Source organism: Geotrypetes seraphini, chromosome 2, assembly GCF_902459505.1.
Source record: "Geotrypetes seraphini chromosome 2, aGeoSer1.1, whole genome shotgun sequence".
NCBI lineage: Eukaryota > Metazoa > Chordata > Amphibia > Gymnophiona > Dermophiidae > Geotrypetes > Geotrypetes seraphini.
The window spans coordinates 257633113-257650718 of NC_047085.1; the positions used below are offsets into that span (position 1 = coordinate 257633113).

Consider the following 17606-nt stretch of genomic DNA (forward strand, 5'->3'; position numbering starts at 1 on the left):
TGACCGTTCCAGGAGCTCCTCGAAAACTGGACTCCCTATATAAGGTCATACCTATTCCAGGTTTTGACAAACCCCAACTCCCTCATGAATCTTTATTAGTAGAGTCCACTTTAAAGAAATCTACGGGGGCTAGTGTGTACGCCTCTGTCCCTCCTGGCAGAGAAGGTAAAGCCATGGATAAGTTTGGCAAGAGGTTATATCAGAATGCGATGCTTGCTAATAGATCAGGGAACTATGCTTTCCATTTTTCTTTCTACCTCAAGCATCTCATTCAAAATTTGTCATCTTTTGAGAAATACCTCCCTGACCATAAAAAATCTGCCTTTCGCCAAACTTCTTCATCGCTCTTACAACTCCGTAAGTTCATGGTCAGATCGATCTATGACACCTTTGAGCTGACCTCTCGAGCCACGGCTATGTCGGTGGCCATGCGTCGACTGGCCTGGCTCAGGGTTTCAGAACTTGATGTCAATCATCAGGATCGACTGGCTAATGCACCTTGCCTGGGGGATGAGCTGTTTAGAGAATCCATGGACTCCACTACCCAAAAGCTTTCAGCTCATGAGACTAGGTGGGATACTCTCCTCAAAACAAAAAAGAAGACCCCCACCTACCAGGCCCTTTCGTCAGCAATCGGCATACCAACGTCGATTTGTGGCTCGTCCTTTGCCACAGGCACCTCAACAACCCAAGCGTCAGAGACAACAGCAGAGGCAAAACAATAGACCGACTCAGCAGCAGCAGCAGGTGAAGCCTCCTCCTCCATAAAAATCCTCACAACCCTTTTGACTTGGTTCTCCAGGACATAGCCAGTATCCCTCCATCTGTCCATCTTCCGCCGCCTATAGGAGGACGCCTGACTCATTTTATAAGCCGTTGGGAAACCATCACCTCGGATCAGTGGGTCCTCAACATCATCCGCCACGGCTACTCTCTCAACTTTCAGACTCTTCCTGCCCAAAGTCTACCAAAAGAGTCTGCTTTGAACACTCCTCAGTCTTCCCTCCTTCTTCAAGAGGTTCAATCCCTCCTCCTTCTGAACGCCATAGAGGAAGTTCCTCTAGATCAAAAGGGACAGGGATTCTACTCCCGTTATTTTTCTAGTTCCCAAAAAAACAGGAGATCTCAGACCCATTTTAGATCTTCGCGATCTCAACAAATGCTTGGTCAAAGAAAAATTCAGAATGTTTTCTCTGGCCACTCTTTACCCTCTTCTCAATCAAGGCGACTGGCTATGTTCCCTCGATCTCAAAGAAGCATACACTCATATACCGGTCCATCTGGACTCCAGACAGTGCCTACGCTTCATGATCAATCGTTGTCATTACCAGTACAAGGTTCTACCCTTCGGTTTGGCCTCCTCTCCAAGAGTGTTTACCAAATGTCTGATTGTGGTAGCTGCCTTTCTACGTTCCCACCACCTTCATGTGTTCCCTTATCTGGACGATTGGTTGATAAAGACCAATTCATCTCAGACAGTACTCCTGGCCACCAACCAAACCATCCTGTTTCTACAACTTTTGGGGTTCGAGATCAATCTACCCAAGTCTCATCTCATCCCCTCTCAGAGACTTCAATTCATTGGAGCGGTGCTGGACACAGTCCTCATGAGAGCGTTCCTACCGTCCAACCGTCTTCAAACGCTTCATTTTCTATGTCAGCAGGTGCTTCCACAACGTTCCATCTCAGCCAAGCAAATGATGATACTTTTGGGTCACATGGCCTCCACAGTTCATGTCACACCCTTCGCACGTCTACACCTGCGCACTCCTCAATGGACCCTAGCTACCCAATGGTCTCAAGCGACGGATCCTTGCTCACGTCACATATCTGTGACATCATTTCTTCGTCATTCTCTACAATGGTGGTTGATATCCTCAAATCTCTCCAGGGGTCTTCTCTTCCATCTACCTCCTCATCAACTTATTATCACCACCCTTATGCTTGGGGAGCTCCTTGAGTTTCAAACTCAAGGACTTTGGACAGCTCAGGAAGGGAAGCATCACATCAATTTCCTGGAACTCAGAGCGATGTTTTATGCCCTCAAGGCCTTCCAACATCTTCTCTTTCCTCAAGTCCTCCTGCTGTGCACAGACAATCAAGTTGCAATGTACTACATCAACAAGCAGGGTGGGACAGGCTCTCGCCTCTTGTGCCAGGAAGCTCAGAAGATCTGGACTTGGGCCATAGATCACCATCTATACCTGAAAGCTATCTACATTCAGGGAGAGCAGAATTCCTTAGCGGAGAAGCTCAGCAGAATTCTACAGCCTCACGAGTGGGCACTCGATCCTTTCACTCTGCAGTCCATCTTCGCTCAATGGGGCACTCCTCAGATAGACCTCTTTGCAGCTCCTCACAATCACCAGCTGCCCCTATTCTGCTCCAGACTCTACTCTCCTCACCGTCTAGCAGCGGATGCATTTCTCCTCGATTGGTCCAATCTGTTCCTGTACGCTTTCCCTCCTCTGCCTCTCATGTTAAGAATCTTGTTCAAGCTCAAGAGGGAACGAGCCACCATGATTCTGATTGCTCCGAGGTGGCCCAGACAACATTGGTTCTCCCTTCTACTTCAACTCAGTTCCAGGGAACCTTTTCTTCTTCCACTGTTTCCTTCTCTGCTTACACAGCATCAGGAGACCCTTCTACACCCCAACCTCCAGTCTCTGCACCTGACAGCTTGGTATCTCTCGGGCTGACTTCTCATGATACTCTTTTGTCTCAACCCGTTCGTTCCATTCTAGATGCCTCCAGGAAACCAGCCACTCTGCAATGTTACCATCAAAAGTGGACACGATTTTCTTCCTGGTGTCTTCTTCATCATCTTGATCCCACTTCCCTGGCAGTGGAGACATTGTTGGATTATCTGCTTTCTTTGTCTGACTCGGGCCTTAAGTCTACTTCCATTAGAGTCCACCTCAGTGCTATTGTTGCTTTTCATGAGCCGGTTCATGGAAACCTTCTCTCAGCTCATCCCTTGGTGTCCAGGTTCATGCGGGGTCTTTTCAATGTGAAACCACCTCTTAAAACCCCTCCTGTTATCTGGGATCTTAATGTGGTTCTTTCCGCCTTAATGAAGCCTCCATTTGAACCTTTGGCTACCACTCCTTTCAAGTTTCTCACTTGGAAGGTACTTTTCCTTATTGCTCTTACCTTTGCCAGGAGGGTCAGTGAGCTACATGCACTAGTTGCAGATCCACCTTTTACAGTCTTTCATCATGACAAGGTGGTTCTGCGTACACATCCAAAGTTTCTCCCTAAGGTTGTCTCTGAATTCCATCTCAACCAATCCATTGTTCTGCCTGTCTTCTTTCCGAAACCTCACTCTCATTCTGGAGAGCAGGCTCTACATACTTTGGACTGTAAGAGGGCTCTAGCTTACTATTTAGAGCGTACTAAGCCCCACAGATCAGCTCCCCAACTCTTTCTGTCCTTTGATCCGAATAAATTGGGACGTCCTGTTTCTAAACGTACGTTGTCTAATTGGCTGGCAGCGTGCATTTCTTTCTGTTATGCTCAGACCGGACTGACACTGGAAGGTTCTGTCACGGGCCATAGAGTTCGAGCTATGGCAGCATCTGTAGCTTTCCTCCGTTCCACGCCTATTGAGGAAATCTGCAAGGCTGCTACTTGGTCCTCAGTTCATACTTTTACGTCTAACTATTGTCTGGATGCTTTCTCCAGACGGGATGGGCACTTCGGCCAATCTGTTTTGCAAAATTTGTTTTCCTAATGGCCAACCTTCCCAACATCCCTCTTTTTGTTAGCTTGGAGGTCACCCATCAGTCAAGAATATGCTGCCTGCTTGTCCTGGGATAAAGCACAGTTACTTACCGTAACAGGTGTTATCCAGGGACAGCAGGCAGATATTTTTGCGTCCCACCCACCTCCCCGGGTTGGCTTCTTAGCTGGCTTATTCTAACTGGGGACCGCCCGCCTCTGTCGGGCGGGAAGGCACTCGCGCGTGCGCGGTGCGGCCTTCTAGAACTTTCCAAGTTCAATCACTTTCCAAGTGCAATCACTCTAAAATTGTCCGTACCGGGGCTCCGTCGGTGCCGTCACCCATCAGTCAAGAATATCTGCCTGCTGTCCCTGGATAACACCTGTTACGGTAAGTAACTGTGCTTTATCGTATTGTCTACAATGACAATACGATAAAACACCCAGATCCTTTTCTTGGGCGCTAACCCCCAAGGTGGACCCTAGCATCAGGTAACTGTGATTCATGTTATTCTTCCCAATGTGCATCACTTTGCATTTGTCCACATTAAATTTCATCTGCCACATTTACCAGATGATATACTGTATTTTTCGCTCCATAAGACACACTTTTTTCGCCCCAAAAAGTGGGTGTGCCCTATGGAGCAAATACAATTTTTTAAATACCTCCTCCCCGCCGCCCGGTACCTGTTTTTTAAATGCCGGTGGTCCAGTGTGGTCTTGCCAGGAGCTTTCCGTGCTCCTGCTAGACGGCTGCCTCCTTTGTTGCTGCAGAGCGGCAAATAAGGCAGGAGTGCGATCTTTTTGCTTCCTGCCTGGTCCCACACTGCTCCGTGAATGGCTGCCATCAGTTCTCGCAATCTGTGAGAGCAGCCATTCAGGGAGCGACGTGGGACCAAGCTGGGAGCGTGAGGTTTTCACTTCCTGCATAGTAGTAACATGTTATAAAAGCATCATACAGTGTAATTTTCATCTCTTCTTCTTCTTAGCAAACTCTGACGCTCCCTCCTTTCCAAGTAACTCAAGGGATATGCTCCAGTTCTGTCACTGCAGGGATATTTATCAGAGAGTCACCAATTACTTTCTTTCCTTCCCTGGATTTGGATGTACCACCTTCACACTCAGGATGTTTTTTTTTTCAAGTACAACTTTAAATAATGAATGAGCAGTCCCCCCCAGGCTTTCAAAGCAACAGTATATGCCTTGCTTGAAACTGTGGCAATGCTTACAGCTCAGGCACCTCTAAGAAAAAAACTTGGGGAGGTGGGGGCAAATAGGGGGAGGGACTTGACTAGTCGAGTGTGGCACCCCCGAGGTTGGATGGACCCCCGAAAGGGTCCCCCAAGTGCTATCTGACCCCCAAAACTGTGACAAAAAAGGCCACTAATCACATCCAAAAGGCCCTAACTAACCAAAGGAAAGACTGCACAGGCTTACCACCTCCACCTGCTAGAGACTGAGATCAGACTGATTGTAGATGGGACTGCACAGCCGACTTATACTACAGCCAAAAGTCAATGTCTCAGCCTATACCTGCTGGCAGAGGAGTGTAAGCCCATATGTTCTGTGCCAGTCTGGAGGGACTAAAAGAAAGAAAATTAGCAGGTAAGAACCTAATTTCTATCTCTCCAGTTCTGTTACTGCAGGGATATTTACCAGAGAGTCACCAATTACCTTCTTTCTTTCCCTGGATTTGGGTGGACCACCTTTATACTTGGCCCAGACCCAAGTGGCTCCCAGCAGCTGAATCTGAACATGAATCCTTTGCACTGCATCACATTGAATGTCCTTTCCTAAGTCAAGAGACTTGCCACACAATAGGAATTTATGCTTGTGCTTTTTCCATATTGTTCTCAGTAATATGAACCTGGGTATCAACCAGGAATAGGCTACTGCTAAATTTCTGTGCATCACATTATCTCTGTATTTTCCCATAGCATAATCTTTTGTTAACTGCATTGAACTAAAGGTTATGCGGTCTAGAAATTTGCTATTATGTTATGTTATGTTGTGTTATGCAGCTTTCATGGACTAGCAGATCATACTTGTAAGTCATTAAAAGTGGCCTGTAGTTTGCTAACTGACCCTGTGGTTACTGGACAAGGTAGCAGGTCATATAGCAGTGGTCCCCCAGAAGTTAACACTTTTTTACCGTTTCTTCTTCAGATGGGAAGGAGTATGGTCTAAATGAGGCTGACATGGAGGCCTCTGTTGCCACAGTCACCAGTATGGCCGAGCAGATTGGGGCCGATATGATTCTCCTGCGGGAGCACCAGGAAGCTGGGGGCAAGGTGCGCGATTACCTTGTGCGGAAATGCGTGGGTGAGAATGACTTCCTGGAGGTCAGGTGAGGAGGCAGAGAGAGGGTGGGTGAACATCTTTAAAGCCCTGCAGCTGCTAGTGTGGAGGCTACTTTTGTTCTGTGAACATTTTCCTGCATGGTTGCGATGTGCTAGAATTTTAATGGACATGTGGAGGTTACAGTTGGTATTAGTTTCTGAAAATAAATATGGGAAAAAGGATTATTTTTGGGCTGCCCTTTTTTTCCTCACGGGGAAGCAATCCTTATGGGTCACTCTAATGGGGTTGCATGTAGAGTTCTAGGTGCTTCACTTAAGCTCTGGAGCTTTCCAGAAGTTGGCATGCTCCCTAAGTGGTGTGGTTCTGAGAGTCAACCAGCCTTGGTTCTTTTTTTTTTAAATTTCTTTATTCATTTTTTCATATTACAACAAGTGTATCAGAAAAATACATATAATCTTATAAACACACACTTGATTTTCCTTCATGAATACTTTAAGTACAATATATCATATTTATATTCATATTTTTATAATGTTTTAGATAATATGTAAATCATTTAATATGTATGACAAATATAAATAAAATAACCCCCCCCCCAAGCCCTCCCTTCCTATTTCAGAAACTCTAACCTAATACTTCAAAATGCATTAATTAATTCATACATATTGTAAGGTAAATAAAATAATACCCACCCACATCCCCACTTAACAAATCTCTTATTATGGGAAAATGTTATTAATCATTACAAAAATCTGCTAATGGTCTCCAAATCTTCAGAAATTTACCAAAATAACCTTTCTGTGTTGCTATTGTGCGCTCCATTTTATATATATGGCATACCGAATTCCACCAAAAGTTATAACTTAATCTGTCATAATTTTTCCAGTTACATGTTATTTGTTGAATTGCTACTCCAGTTAATATAAATAAAAGTTTATTATTATGTGATGAAATTTGACTTTTTGCTCTCATTGTTGTACCAAATAAAATAGTATCATAAGTCAAGGCTACTGGATTGTCCATCATCCTATTTATTTGAGGCCAAATTGATTTCCAAAATAATAATATATAAGGACAATAGAATAAAAGATGATCTAATGTCCCAGTCTCAAGATGACAGTGCCAACATTTATTAGACTTAGAGCTATCTAATTTTTGTAAACGAACAGGGGTCCAAAAAGCTCTATGCAAAAGAAAAAACCATGTTTGTCTCATAGATGCTGATACTGTACATCTTATCCTCCAAGACCAAAGTCGTGGCCATTGAGATGCATTAATTTGATGCTTAATCTCAATGCTCCAAATGTCTCTAAGACCATGTTTTGGTTTTTTATTTACAAATCCAGCTATTAATTTATACCACATTGCGGCCTGGTGACCAGTAGAAGCCACCTGAAAGCATAAGAATTCTAGGCTATGATAATTGTTAAGATTTTTCCATTCAGGGAACCCCACCTGAATGGCCTGGTTCAATTGCAATCATCTAAAATATTGTGATTTATTTAGACCAAATTTATGTTGCAATTGTGAAAAGTCAAGCAGTTTACCATTAGTTATTACATCCTCTAAAGTACGTATCCCTGCCAACATCCAATGCTTCCAAATGATTTTAAAACCGCCTATTTTGATCTTGGGGTTTAACCAAATTGTTTGAATTGTTGAATTGTTCTTCGTTACTGTGAGAAATGGAACATAGGTACCTCGTTTATGAGCATACCGTGAGAATGCATAATGCCCAGCAGCCAGACATCCTCTGTGGCTGGCATTTCCAGTAGCTTTGTACTGTACTTGCTTATGTTAAGCCCATGTTATAAAGACAAGTAGGCACCTATTGTAAATGGCAGGTATGGCCATTTACACCATAGTATTATATCATCTATGCATGTGCTCTGCCCAAATTCCACTCCTGTGCACGTCTATTGTCAAAGTACGCAAAAGAATCATTTCAAAGCCAGTCTTTTGTGTCAATTTGTATTTTGTAAGAGGTAATTTACATGCAACTGTGATCACATCCACATGTAAATGACTAAACTACTGCCAAAGTGAGTGTGTAATTTACCACTTGAAAAATGTACCCCATTATAGAAGTACCTTTTATAAGTACAATTTATTTTTCAGCAGGCTTAAAGTAAACTGCATAGCTATACATATAGTGGCTGAATATCTTTGCAATATGTATATACTTCAACCTAAGTCCACCCATTCATCATATAAATAATGACGAAGTAAAGAACAATTTTCATTGGTACTTTCCATACAGTGCCTTTGAAAATTTTTGTCTTAAAGAATTGTATGTTTACCGGCCACTGGAGGTCAGATGAGGAGGCAGAAGGAGGTTGGGTGAACATCTTAAAAGCCCTGCAGCTGCTGGTGTTAAGGCTACTTTTGTTCTGTGACTCCTCAATATTGGCCCATATTTTTTTGGGTTTCAGATTATGCCCTTTCAAATGTGGATAGATAAGTTTTTGCTTTGTTGAAATATGCCAGATGGTTGTCTTTAGCCAGATCTCATAACAAGTAGAGTTTTCTTCTCGGGAGCAAATTTTAAGGCTGCCTATTAATTTAATGTCTTGATCTTGTCGTCTACAGGGTGGCAGTAGTAGGCAATGTGGACGCAGGGAAGAGCACGCTGCTTGGTGTGCTCACTCATGGGGAGCTGGACAATGGGCGGGGCTTTGCCCGACAGAAGCTCTTTCGTCACAAGCATGAAATTGAATCGGGCCGCACCAGCAGCGTTGGCAATGACATCCTAGGTTTTGACAATGAGGGGAATGTGGTGAATAAGCCAGACAGCCACGGGGGCAGCTTGGAGTGGACTAAGATCTGTGAGAAGTCCTCGAAAATCATTACCTTCATCGACCTGGCTGGGCATGAGAAGTACCTTAAAACAACAGTCTTTGGAATGACTGGGCATCTACCGGACTTCTGCATGCTTATGGTAATTTCTTCTTTATACTCTAGATGTGCGTGTAGCTTATGTTCATGTATATGCTTTTGTCCCTGTATATGCTTGGCAAGGGCCACAATGGAAAGGATGTATGCTCTTAATTTTGAATATTTTCTATATAAGTTTCTTTAATACACACACTGGTCAAGGTAGCTAAATTCTGAACAGATATGATTTAAAGTATATACCGTATTTTTCGCTCCACAAGACGCACCCTAGTTTTAGAGGAGGAAAACAAGGAAAAAAAAAACCATTCTGAACTCAGGTTCTGCATCCAGCCCCCCTCACTCCCTGCCAGACTCTGCACCCAACCCCACACTCCTTGCCAGGCTCTGCATCTTGTCCCCACCTCACTGCCAGGTTCTGCACCCTTTCCCCCCAGTACCTTTTAAAATCCCCCCGTACCTTTTTAAAAACACCCCCATGCCCCCATACCTTTTATGTATAAATCATTTTTATTGATGAGAGTGAATACAATGGGTAACAAGCAACAATTGAACAAAGAAATGAGCAATAGCTGTGAACAAAGAAAATTGTCCTCATCATCAAATATTACGTTACACCCCCCTTTGGTGCCCCTCCCTTCCCAACAACCCCAAACAGTACCAGCAGAAAGGAACTAACCAATAGCCCAAGGCCTTTGTGTCTGATAGGCCCGGAAAGAAAAGGGAATAAAGCACAACCACTTAGTATCCTCCTACTGTCAACCTAGCAAGCAAACTTCAGCTAACAACCCCCCCCCCCCACCAACCATTCAAAACCAAACCCTAGAAGAGGAAGAGAGAATGAGAAGAAAGAAGAGAGAGAGAGAAAAAAGTTTTGTTTGAACTAGGAGGAAGCAACCATGCTGTCAATGAATCCCTCCCAGCTCACCAAGGAGAAAACCCCCAAACCAGAGGGAAGTTAGACCCCCCCGTACCTTTTAATAACACCCCTCCCCCGGCCCTGTTGTACCTTTTAAAAACAGTCTTATAGCCTGGTGGTCCAGCGTGTATCAGCATGGGCAGGAGCCAGCTTTCCATGCTGTTGCCTGAGCCCGTGCTGCTTTCTGAATGGCTGCCGTCGGTTCTCGTGAGCCCCGCGAGAACCGATGGCAGCCATTCAGAAAGCGGCATAGGCCCTGGCAGCAGCGCGGAAAGCTGGCTCCTGCCTATAAGACTGTTCTTAAAAGGTACGACGAGGCGAGGTGGGGGGTGTTTTCAAAAGGTAGGACGGGGCAGAGGGGTGTTTTTAAAAGGTACGGGGGTGGGGGTGTTTTTAAAATGTATTGGGGGGGGTGTAAAAATTTTTATCTTCGCTGTATAAGACGCACCGACATTTCCACCCACTTTTGGGTGGAATAAAAGTGCATCTTATGGAGCAAAAAATACAGTAAATTAAACAAGTGATCCCAGACTGGACGTTTGAGGTTTCACTTAATATGCATTTTTCTTTATAAAGTAGCCAAACACTCTTGTCAGACTCGCTCTGTGTAAGTCATACATTTGTGTTCTGGCACTAGACCAGTATTGTATTAATTGCAGTAAAACCTCTGCTGTTAGGAGCTGTTGGTTCCTGGGAGATGTTAAGAACTTCCTGGAAAGTGAACTGACATCTCCAGACTTGTTTGTTTACTTGTTTTTCATTCTGTCTTATTTTTGTGATTTTTTTTCTTTTCTTTTTATAAGTACGAGTATACTGATTTTGATTCTTTTCAGTAAATGAAGCTCCATGTGTTTGTTTGGACATTTTCACCATAAAGCCGTTTGCTTTCATATAATCCAGTGTCCAGGCATACATCCTTTCCTTTTCATATTGGTTATATGTTATATGTGACAAACATGTTTTATGGTATTAATTGTCTTTGTTTTACAGTGCCAGATTAGTTTTTGAGATGCACCTTTCCTTAGAGATCATGCACAGAGAATGTGAATGGACTGAACAGTCACCTACTATCACTTCACCACCACTAGGCACTTCTGGTCTTCTTTCCCTTCTTCCACCAGGCTCTTCTTCATGCTTCAATGTCCTATGCTCTTCAAAACATGACCAGGCTCCTCCAAACACTTCCCTGGTCTCTCTGGCTGCCAAAGATCACTCCAGCCCCCGTTCTTTAACCCTCACAGGACTCCTGGGTCTTCTGGCTGCTTCCGGTACCATTACCAGTCTCTCTGCTGGTTGCCACCACTGGTCACTCGCCAGTCCAGGGTCTCTCATTCTTCTGACTGCTTCCCACTGGATCTTCTAGCTGCTTCCAGTACCATTACCAGTCTCTCTGCTGGTTGCCACTGGTCTCGCCAATCACTCACCAGTCACCATCAGCCTAGGACCTGAAACTCCTTTGACTGCTTCCCTCTGGGTCTTCTGGCCACTTCCTCCAGTGCCTCTGCTGGTCACTTGCCAGTCACCAATAGCCAGGATACCTTCGGTACACTGGTCCTCCACAGTTCCTCCTGTCACTGGTCTTCAGGGTCCTCAAAAATTATACATGTGCATGTGTGCTAGAAGCATTCAGTCATAGTGGAAGTACAGCCTGAATGCTCTCTGAGAATAAGTGTTGGGTATGCAATATAGTGTACATGTACCTTCTTTGAGAACTCTGAAGACAGGTGTTTGACTCTTGAAAAAGGCACTCTCGTGCCGAAACACTGGCCGTGTTGAGTCCAGATGAATAAAGACTTCTGCTAGATGGAAAATACCCTGGTTGACAGCATCTCTTCATGACTTTTGTGTTTGTTTGACTTTGTTCGTCGTGGAGGTAGCTTTCTGGTTTTCCTTGATGATTCAGTTGTGGCTCTCTGAAGATTAGGATAATAATAATAATTTATTGTTTATATACCGCCAAAGCCAAAGTAGTTCGAGGCGGTTTACAATAAAGAAGAGCTGGACATTCAGCGAAAAAAACAAAGTCTTTGAGTACATGAATATTTGTACAGAGTAAGATAACATTGTAGGGGCGGGATTACAATAAGAAGTAGGTCGAGGCGGTTTACAATAAGAAGGGCTGGTCATACAGTGTGGGATAAGCAGTGAAGACTTTAGGAATTCTTGGTCACAAATCAGTTGAACAGGTTGGTTTTGACTAGTTTTCTGAAGTTGAGGTAGGATGAGGAGTGCTTAATGATGCTGCTGCTTAGCCAGTCGTTCTGTAGACTTGCTTGGAAGGCAAGCGTTCTGTCAAGGAATCTTTTCTATCGGCAGGTTTTTATTGTAGGGTGGCTAAACATATGTATTCTGCGTGTAGGCCTGGTGGAGCAGTCAAGTTTAAAATGGGAGACCAGGTATAGAGGGGCCAAACCGAGAATGGATTTGAAACAGAGGCAGGCGCATTTGAACAATACTCTTGCTTCCAGGGGCAACCAGTGGAGTTTTTGATAGGAGGGGGGTTATGTGATCCCATTTCTTTATGCCGAAAATCAATCGCACAGCTGAGTTTTGTATGATTCGGAGTCTTTGAATGGTTTTCTTGAGAGACTCCAGATAAATGATATTGCAATAGTCGAGTAGATTTAAAATGGAGGATTGCACCAGTAAGCGGAATGATATTGTGTCGAAGTACTTTCTGATGGTTCTTAGTTTCCATAGTGTCGAGAAGCCTTTTTTGATCAGTAGCTCTGAGTGCATATCTAGAGTGAGATAGCGGTCCAGTGTCACTCCCAGGATTTTTATAGTATCGATAATAGGGAAGTTCTGTCCATTCAGGGTTATAGTAGTATCTTTGATTTTGTCATTTGGGCTTGCCAGGAAGAATTTGGTTTTTTCGGGGTTGAGTTTCAGTTTGAACTCTGTTATCCATATTTTGATTTGTTTTAGAGTTAGTGCTAGATAAATCTTCGTCTCAGGAGTCAGGCTTATTAGGGGCAGGACTATGATGATGTCATCGGCGTAGATGTAAAATTTGATTTTTAATTTTTGCAGTAGATTTGCCAATGGGGCTAGGTAAATGTTGAACAGAGTGGGAGATAAGGGGGAACCCTGTGGGACACTGCATGGGTTAACCCAGCTGGAGGATTGGATATTGTCGCTATAGACTCGGTACGATCGTTTAGTGAAGAAGCCTTAGAACCATTTTAGTACATTGCCTGAGAGACCAATTATCTCCAAGCAGTCAATTAGGATGGTGTGATCGACTAAGTCAAAGGCGCTGCTTAGGTCTAGTTGAAGGATTAGTGCACTAGAACCTTGGCTGAATAGTTCAGGAGGGAATCCAGTAATGAAGCAATAACCATTTCCGTGCTGAACCCGGATCGAAAGCCTGATTGGTTGTCGTGAAGTATGTTGAATTTGTCCAGGTGAGTTACTAAATCCTAGTTTACCAAGCCTTCATAGAAACATAGAAACATAGAAATAGACGGCAGATAAGGGCCACAGCCCATCTAGTCTGCCCACCCTAATGACCCTCCCCTACCTTTCTCTGTGAATAGATCCCACGTGTCTATCCCATTTGGCCTTAAAATCAGGCACGCTGCTGGCCTCAATCACCTGTAGTGGAAGACTGTTCCAGCGATCAACCACTCTTTCAGTGAAAAAGAATTTCCTGGTGTCACCTCGTAGTTTCCCGCCCCTGATTTTCAACGGATGCCCTCTTGTTGTCGTGGGACCCTTGAAAAAGAAGATATCTTCCTCCCCCTCGATGCGGCCCGTAAGATACTTGAACGTCTCGATCATGTCTCCCCTCTCTCTGCGCTCCTCGAGCGAGTATAGCTGTAATTTGTCAAGCCGTTCTTCATATGGAAGATCCTTGAGTCCCGAGACCATCCGGGTGGCCATTCTCTGCACCGACTCCAGTCTCAGCACATCCTTGCGATAATGTGGCCTCCAAAATTGCACACAGTATTCCAGGTGGGGCCTCACCATGGATCTATACAATGGCATAATGACTTCCCTCTTACGGCTGACGAAACCCCTTCGTATGCAACCCATTATTTGTCTTGCCTTGGATGAAGCCTGCTCCACTTGATTGGCAGACTTCATGTCCTCACTGACGATCACCCCCAAGTCTCGTTCTGCTACCGTTTTTGCTAGGATCAGCTTTACATCAGCTTCCATCAGCTTTACATCAGCTTCCATCAGCTTTACAAAAAAGGGAATGATTGCGATGGGTCTGTAGTTAGATGTCAACTTGATAGATTCCTTGTGACCTAACTCCTCGGGAAATGTACCCGACAGTAATAGGGAGGAGAGCCAATCTTATAACGTGGCTTTGAAGGTGAGTGGATCAGCTTTCATGACGTTTGGTGGGCAGCTGTCTAATCTGCAGTATGAATCGACGTATTTTTAGAAGAATTTGCTGAAGTGATTCCAGATAGGGATAGAAAAGATGTTCCAGTACATGTTTACTCTGGGTTCGTTTGTGTGTTGGGCAACTGGGTAGTTCAGATGGTTGGTTGTGGAGGGTGGTAGGTTGGATCTTAGGATATTGATTTTGTTGTTAAAAAATTCAGCCAGCGCATCTGCTAAAGGTGGGGAGTCTGTGGCGTGGCGTGAAAAGGCCTGTATATCATAGAGATTGTTAACTAGTTTAAATAGGTTCTTGGTGTTGGTGTTGGGATAGTCTATTTTTTTGCGTAGAAATTTGTGAGTTTTGTAGTTATAAGTTTTTTGTATTCTTTTAATTTTAGTCTCCAGTTTGTTCTTTCTATGTTATCATGAGTTCCGGGCGGTTAACAATCAAGATAGACTGTACAATCAATGAAGCATACATGGAAACAAGTCAAGAGAATAATCATAATACAAATTTATCAAACAAATAGGTTTTCAGTAACTTTCTAAAGGCCTGATATGATTGCGTTTGAAAAATCAAAGGACTTAACCAGGAATTCATTTTTCCTAACTGGAAAGTGAAAGTCTTATCTAAGAATCTTTTATAGCGACAAGCTTTTGTAGATGGAAACATAAACATACAGACATTGCAAGTATTTTTATTTGACTTATGTACTTTAAATTGGGAGGATAGGTATCCTGGAGCCAGACCAAAAAGAGTTTTAAAGCAAGTGCAGCTAAATTTAAAGAGAATTTGCGCTTTGAATGGCAACCAATGCAGTTGCCGATAAAAGGTGCTCACATGATCATATTTTTTTAATCCAAAGATCAAGTGCACTGCCGTATTCTGTATTATTCAAATGTGATAGAAGGTTTTCTTATAGGATGCTAAGAAGATAATGTTGCAATAATCAAGAGCAGATAGAATTAGAGATTGGACTAATAATCTAAAAGAAACAAAATCAAAATATTTTTTAATAGTATGCATTTTCCAGAGGATCCCAAAGCATTTTTTTTTATCATAAGATCAGTATGATCTTCTAACGTTAAGTAGCGATCTAATGTCACCCCTAAGATCTTAATTGAGCTGACAATATCAAAATTCTGATTGTTGATTTGAAGCTTTTTATCTGCAATGCTATCATTTGGACTTTTCAGAAAAAATTTAGTGTTTTCTGGATTGAGCTTGATTTTAAATCTGAACATCCAATGTTCTATCTGTGCTAGAAGAACAACAATCTGAGCTTTTATACCATCTGAGCTTTCTGAGGCAAAATCTGGAATGGGATTATGACTTGATCCAGGCATACATAGCCAATGTTTGAGTGTCTGTTCCAGAGAACTTTCCTATAGGAGGAAAGCTAAGATATTCCATAAACTGTTGAATACTTTGGTTCTCAGCATAGTGTTGAATGGATACAGATTGCTATTGGAGAACATCCTGGTCATTTAGTATTTGGATGAATTGCTAAAAGAACTCCCTCTTAGCAAATAAAGCAGTCAAATTTGGGGGGGGGTCACATGATGAGCATGTTCTGAGTTATTACGCCCCAAGGGGAACCTCCAGGAACCGCTCTCTTCTTTCTACAATTTCCTTTGATCTGACACCTAAGTTTTGCTCTAGAAGCATATATTTCAATTGTTTAAGGTCAGAGGAATCTAATCGCTGTTTCAGCGCTTTTTCGTTGTAGCGGGTTATGCCGCTTAAAGGAGCCCGCCATCATTGCGCTGCTCCTGGCCCAACTGTATCCAAGATGGTGGCGGAAAACGAACCTTCTACTGAGCTGCCGGCTATGCCTCCCACAGTGTTGCTCAATGAGGCAACAATTACTGAGCTGAAAAAGCACTTAACTGCGATTATGGAAGATAAAATGTCTGGATTGCAGGCTGGAATTCAAGAACTCAAAGATGGTATTGAGCGCGTTTAACAACAAAGTGCTGCAATTGGAAGAGCGTGTAGTACAGCACGAGGCGACCACAAACTCTTACTATCCGCTTGCAATTTTTCGAACGCACAGCTCAGCAGCTTCACAACTGAGTGGATGACCAAGAAAATAGGGCTCGCAGGAATAATCTGCGGGCCGTGGGAATTCCAAAGACGGTCAAAGATGGGGACCTGCGTGCATGGCTGGAAGCCTGGCTGCCAACTACACTCCAGATGAAAGAGGACATCCCGCACCTACGCCTGGACCAAGCACATCGTGTTGGGCAACACAGGGAAGGCGATCATAGACTCAGACCAGTGATCATGAAATTCCTGAGCTATGTTGATAAGGAAAAAATTCTTCAGAAATACCGGGAGTGCAAGTAGCTTACCTTTGAAAATTGCCTGGTCCTCCTCTTTCAGGATTTCTCATCAGCTGTTGCAGCCAAGTGGAGGGAGATGGCGCCGTTTTACATGGCCCTTTACAAAAGAGGTCTTTGAGCAGTTCTCCTATATCCAGCCTGAGTGTGCCTTTTCTACCACGGGAAACAATCATCATTTGACAAGCCGCAGGAACTGGAAACCTTCGTGCAGGCTTTGCCACCAGAGGATGAGGGAGCTTCCTGACTGACCAGTACATTCTGCCGGGGAGATTGCAGGAGCACTGGCCATGGCAGTTTGGCTGGGAACCTGCGGAACACTGAGAACTGATTCGACCACAGCTGGGAAAGCTGGGGCCTGATTTTACAGTTTAGACCCCTGCTAGTTTTCTTTTTCATGGCTTATTCTGTTCGCCAGCTGTGGAGGTGGAGTGCTAGAGGCTTTCAGAGCAATTGGAGACTTCTGCATGGACTTTATGGGGGCTCTATGTAGTATGTTTTTTCTATGCTGGAACAAGTTGACTGTTTACCATTTTGATATAGAGAAGGGGGGTTCCTGGGGGGGATACCTCTTTGTGATTGACACAGATTGTTTGATGTAGGGGACGGAGGGGGAGGGGAGGTATGTCAAATTGCCTGAGGTAGATTTTTGTTGGTTTGCTATGGCTGTGTTGCTGACTGTATGTGTGTGTGTGTGTGTATGGGTTTGGGGGAAGGGTTGGGGTGGGAGTAGGATATTGCTTGAAATTCTGCCCTGAGAGGGAGACGGAAGGAGAGTGGCCTGTTCACTTGCAGGGGGAGGGTGTCTTGCTGGGGGACTACCCTCTCTCGACTATTATTGTTATTCTGGTTTCTAACTCAGTATTTCTATTTAGATCATGGTTAAACTAAAAGTTATATCTTTGAATGTTGATGGTATCCATTCTCCAGTGAAGAGAACCAAACTCTTATCCCAACTACGCAAACTCCAGGCTAATATTGTATACCTACAAGAAATGCACCTCACTATGTCTGAACATGCTAAATTGAAAAGAGGGTGGGTGGTAGAGGTATGGTCCTCTTCTTTCAATGGGAGGCAGAGGGGGGTAGCCAT

The 17606-nt window shown here is 43.8% G+C and overlaps 1 protein-coding gene across 3 annotated transcripts in view; it reads left to right on the forward strand.

The window, feature by feature from the left end:
- GTPBP1 (GTP binding protein 1) overlaps positions 1-17606 on the forward strand; it is a 127224-nt gene that overhangs the window by 68258 nt on the left and 41360 nt on the right. For all 3 annotated transcript variants that reach the window (XM_033929457.1, XM_033929459.1, XM_033929458.1), the window contains exons 3-4: positions 5887-6067; positions 8611-8959. In XM_033929457.1, coding sequence (XP_033785348.1) covers positions 5887-6067; positions 8611-8959 — 530 coding nt within the window. The remainder of the gene's footprint in view (positions 1-5886; positions 6068-8610; positions 8960-17606) is intronic.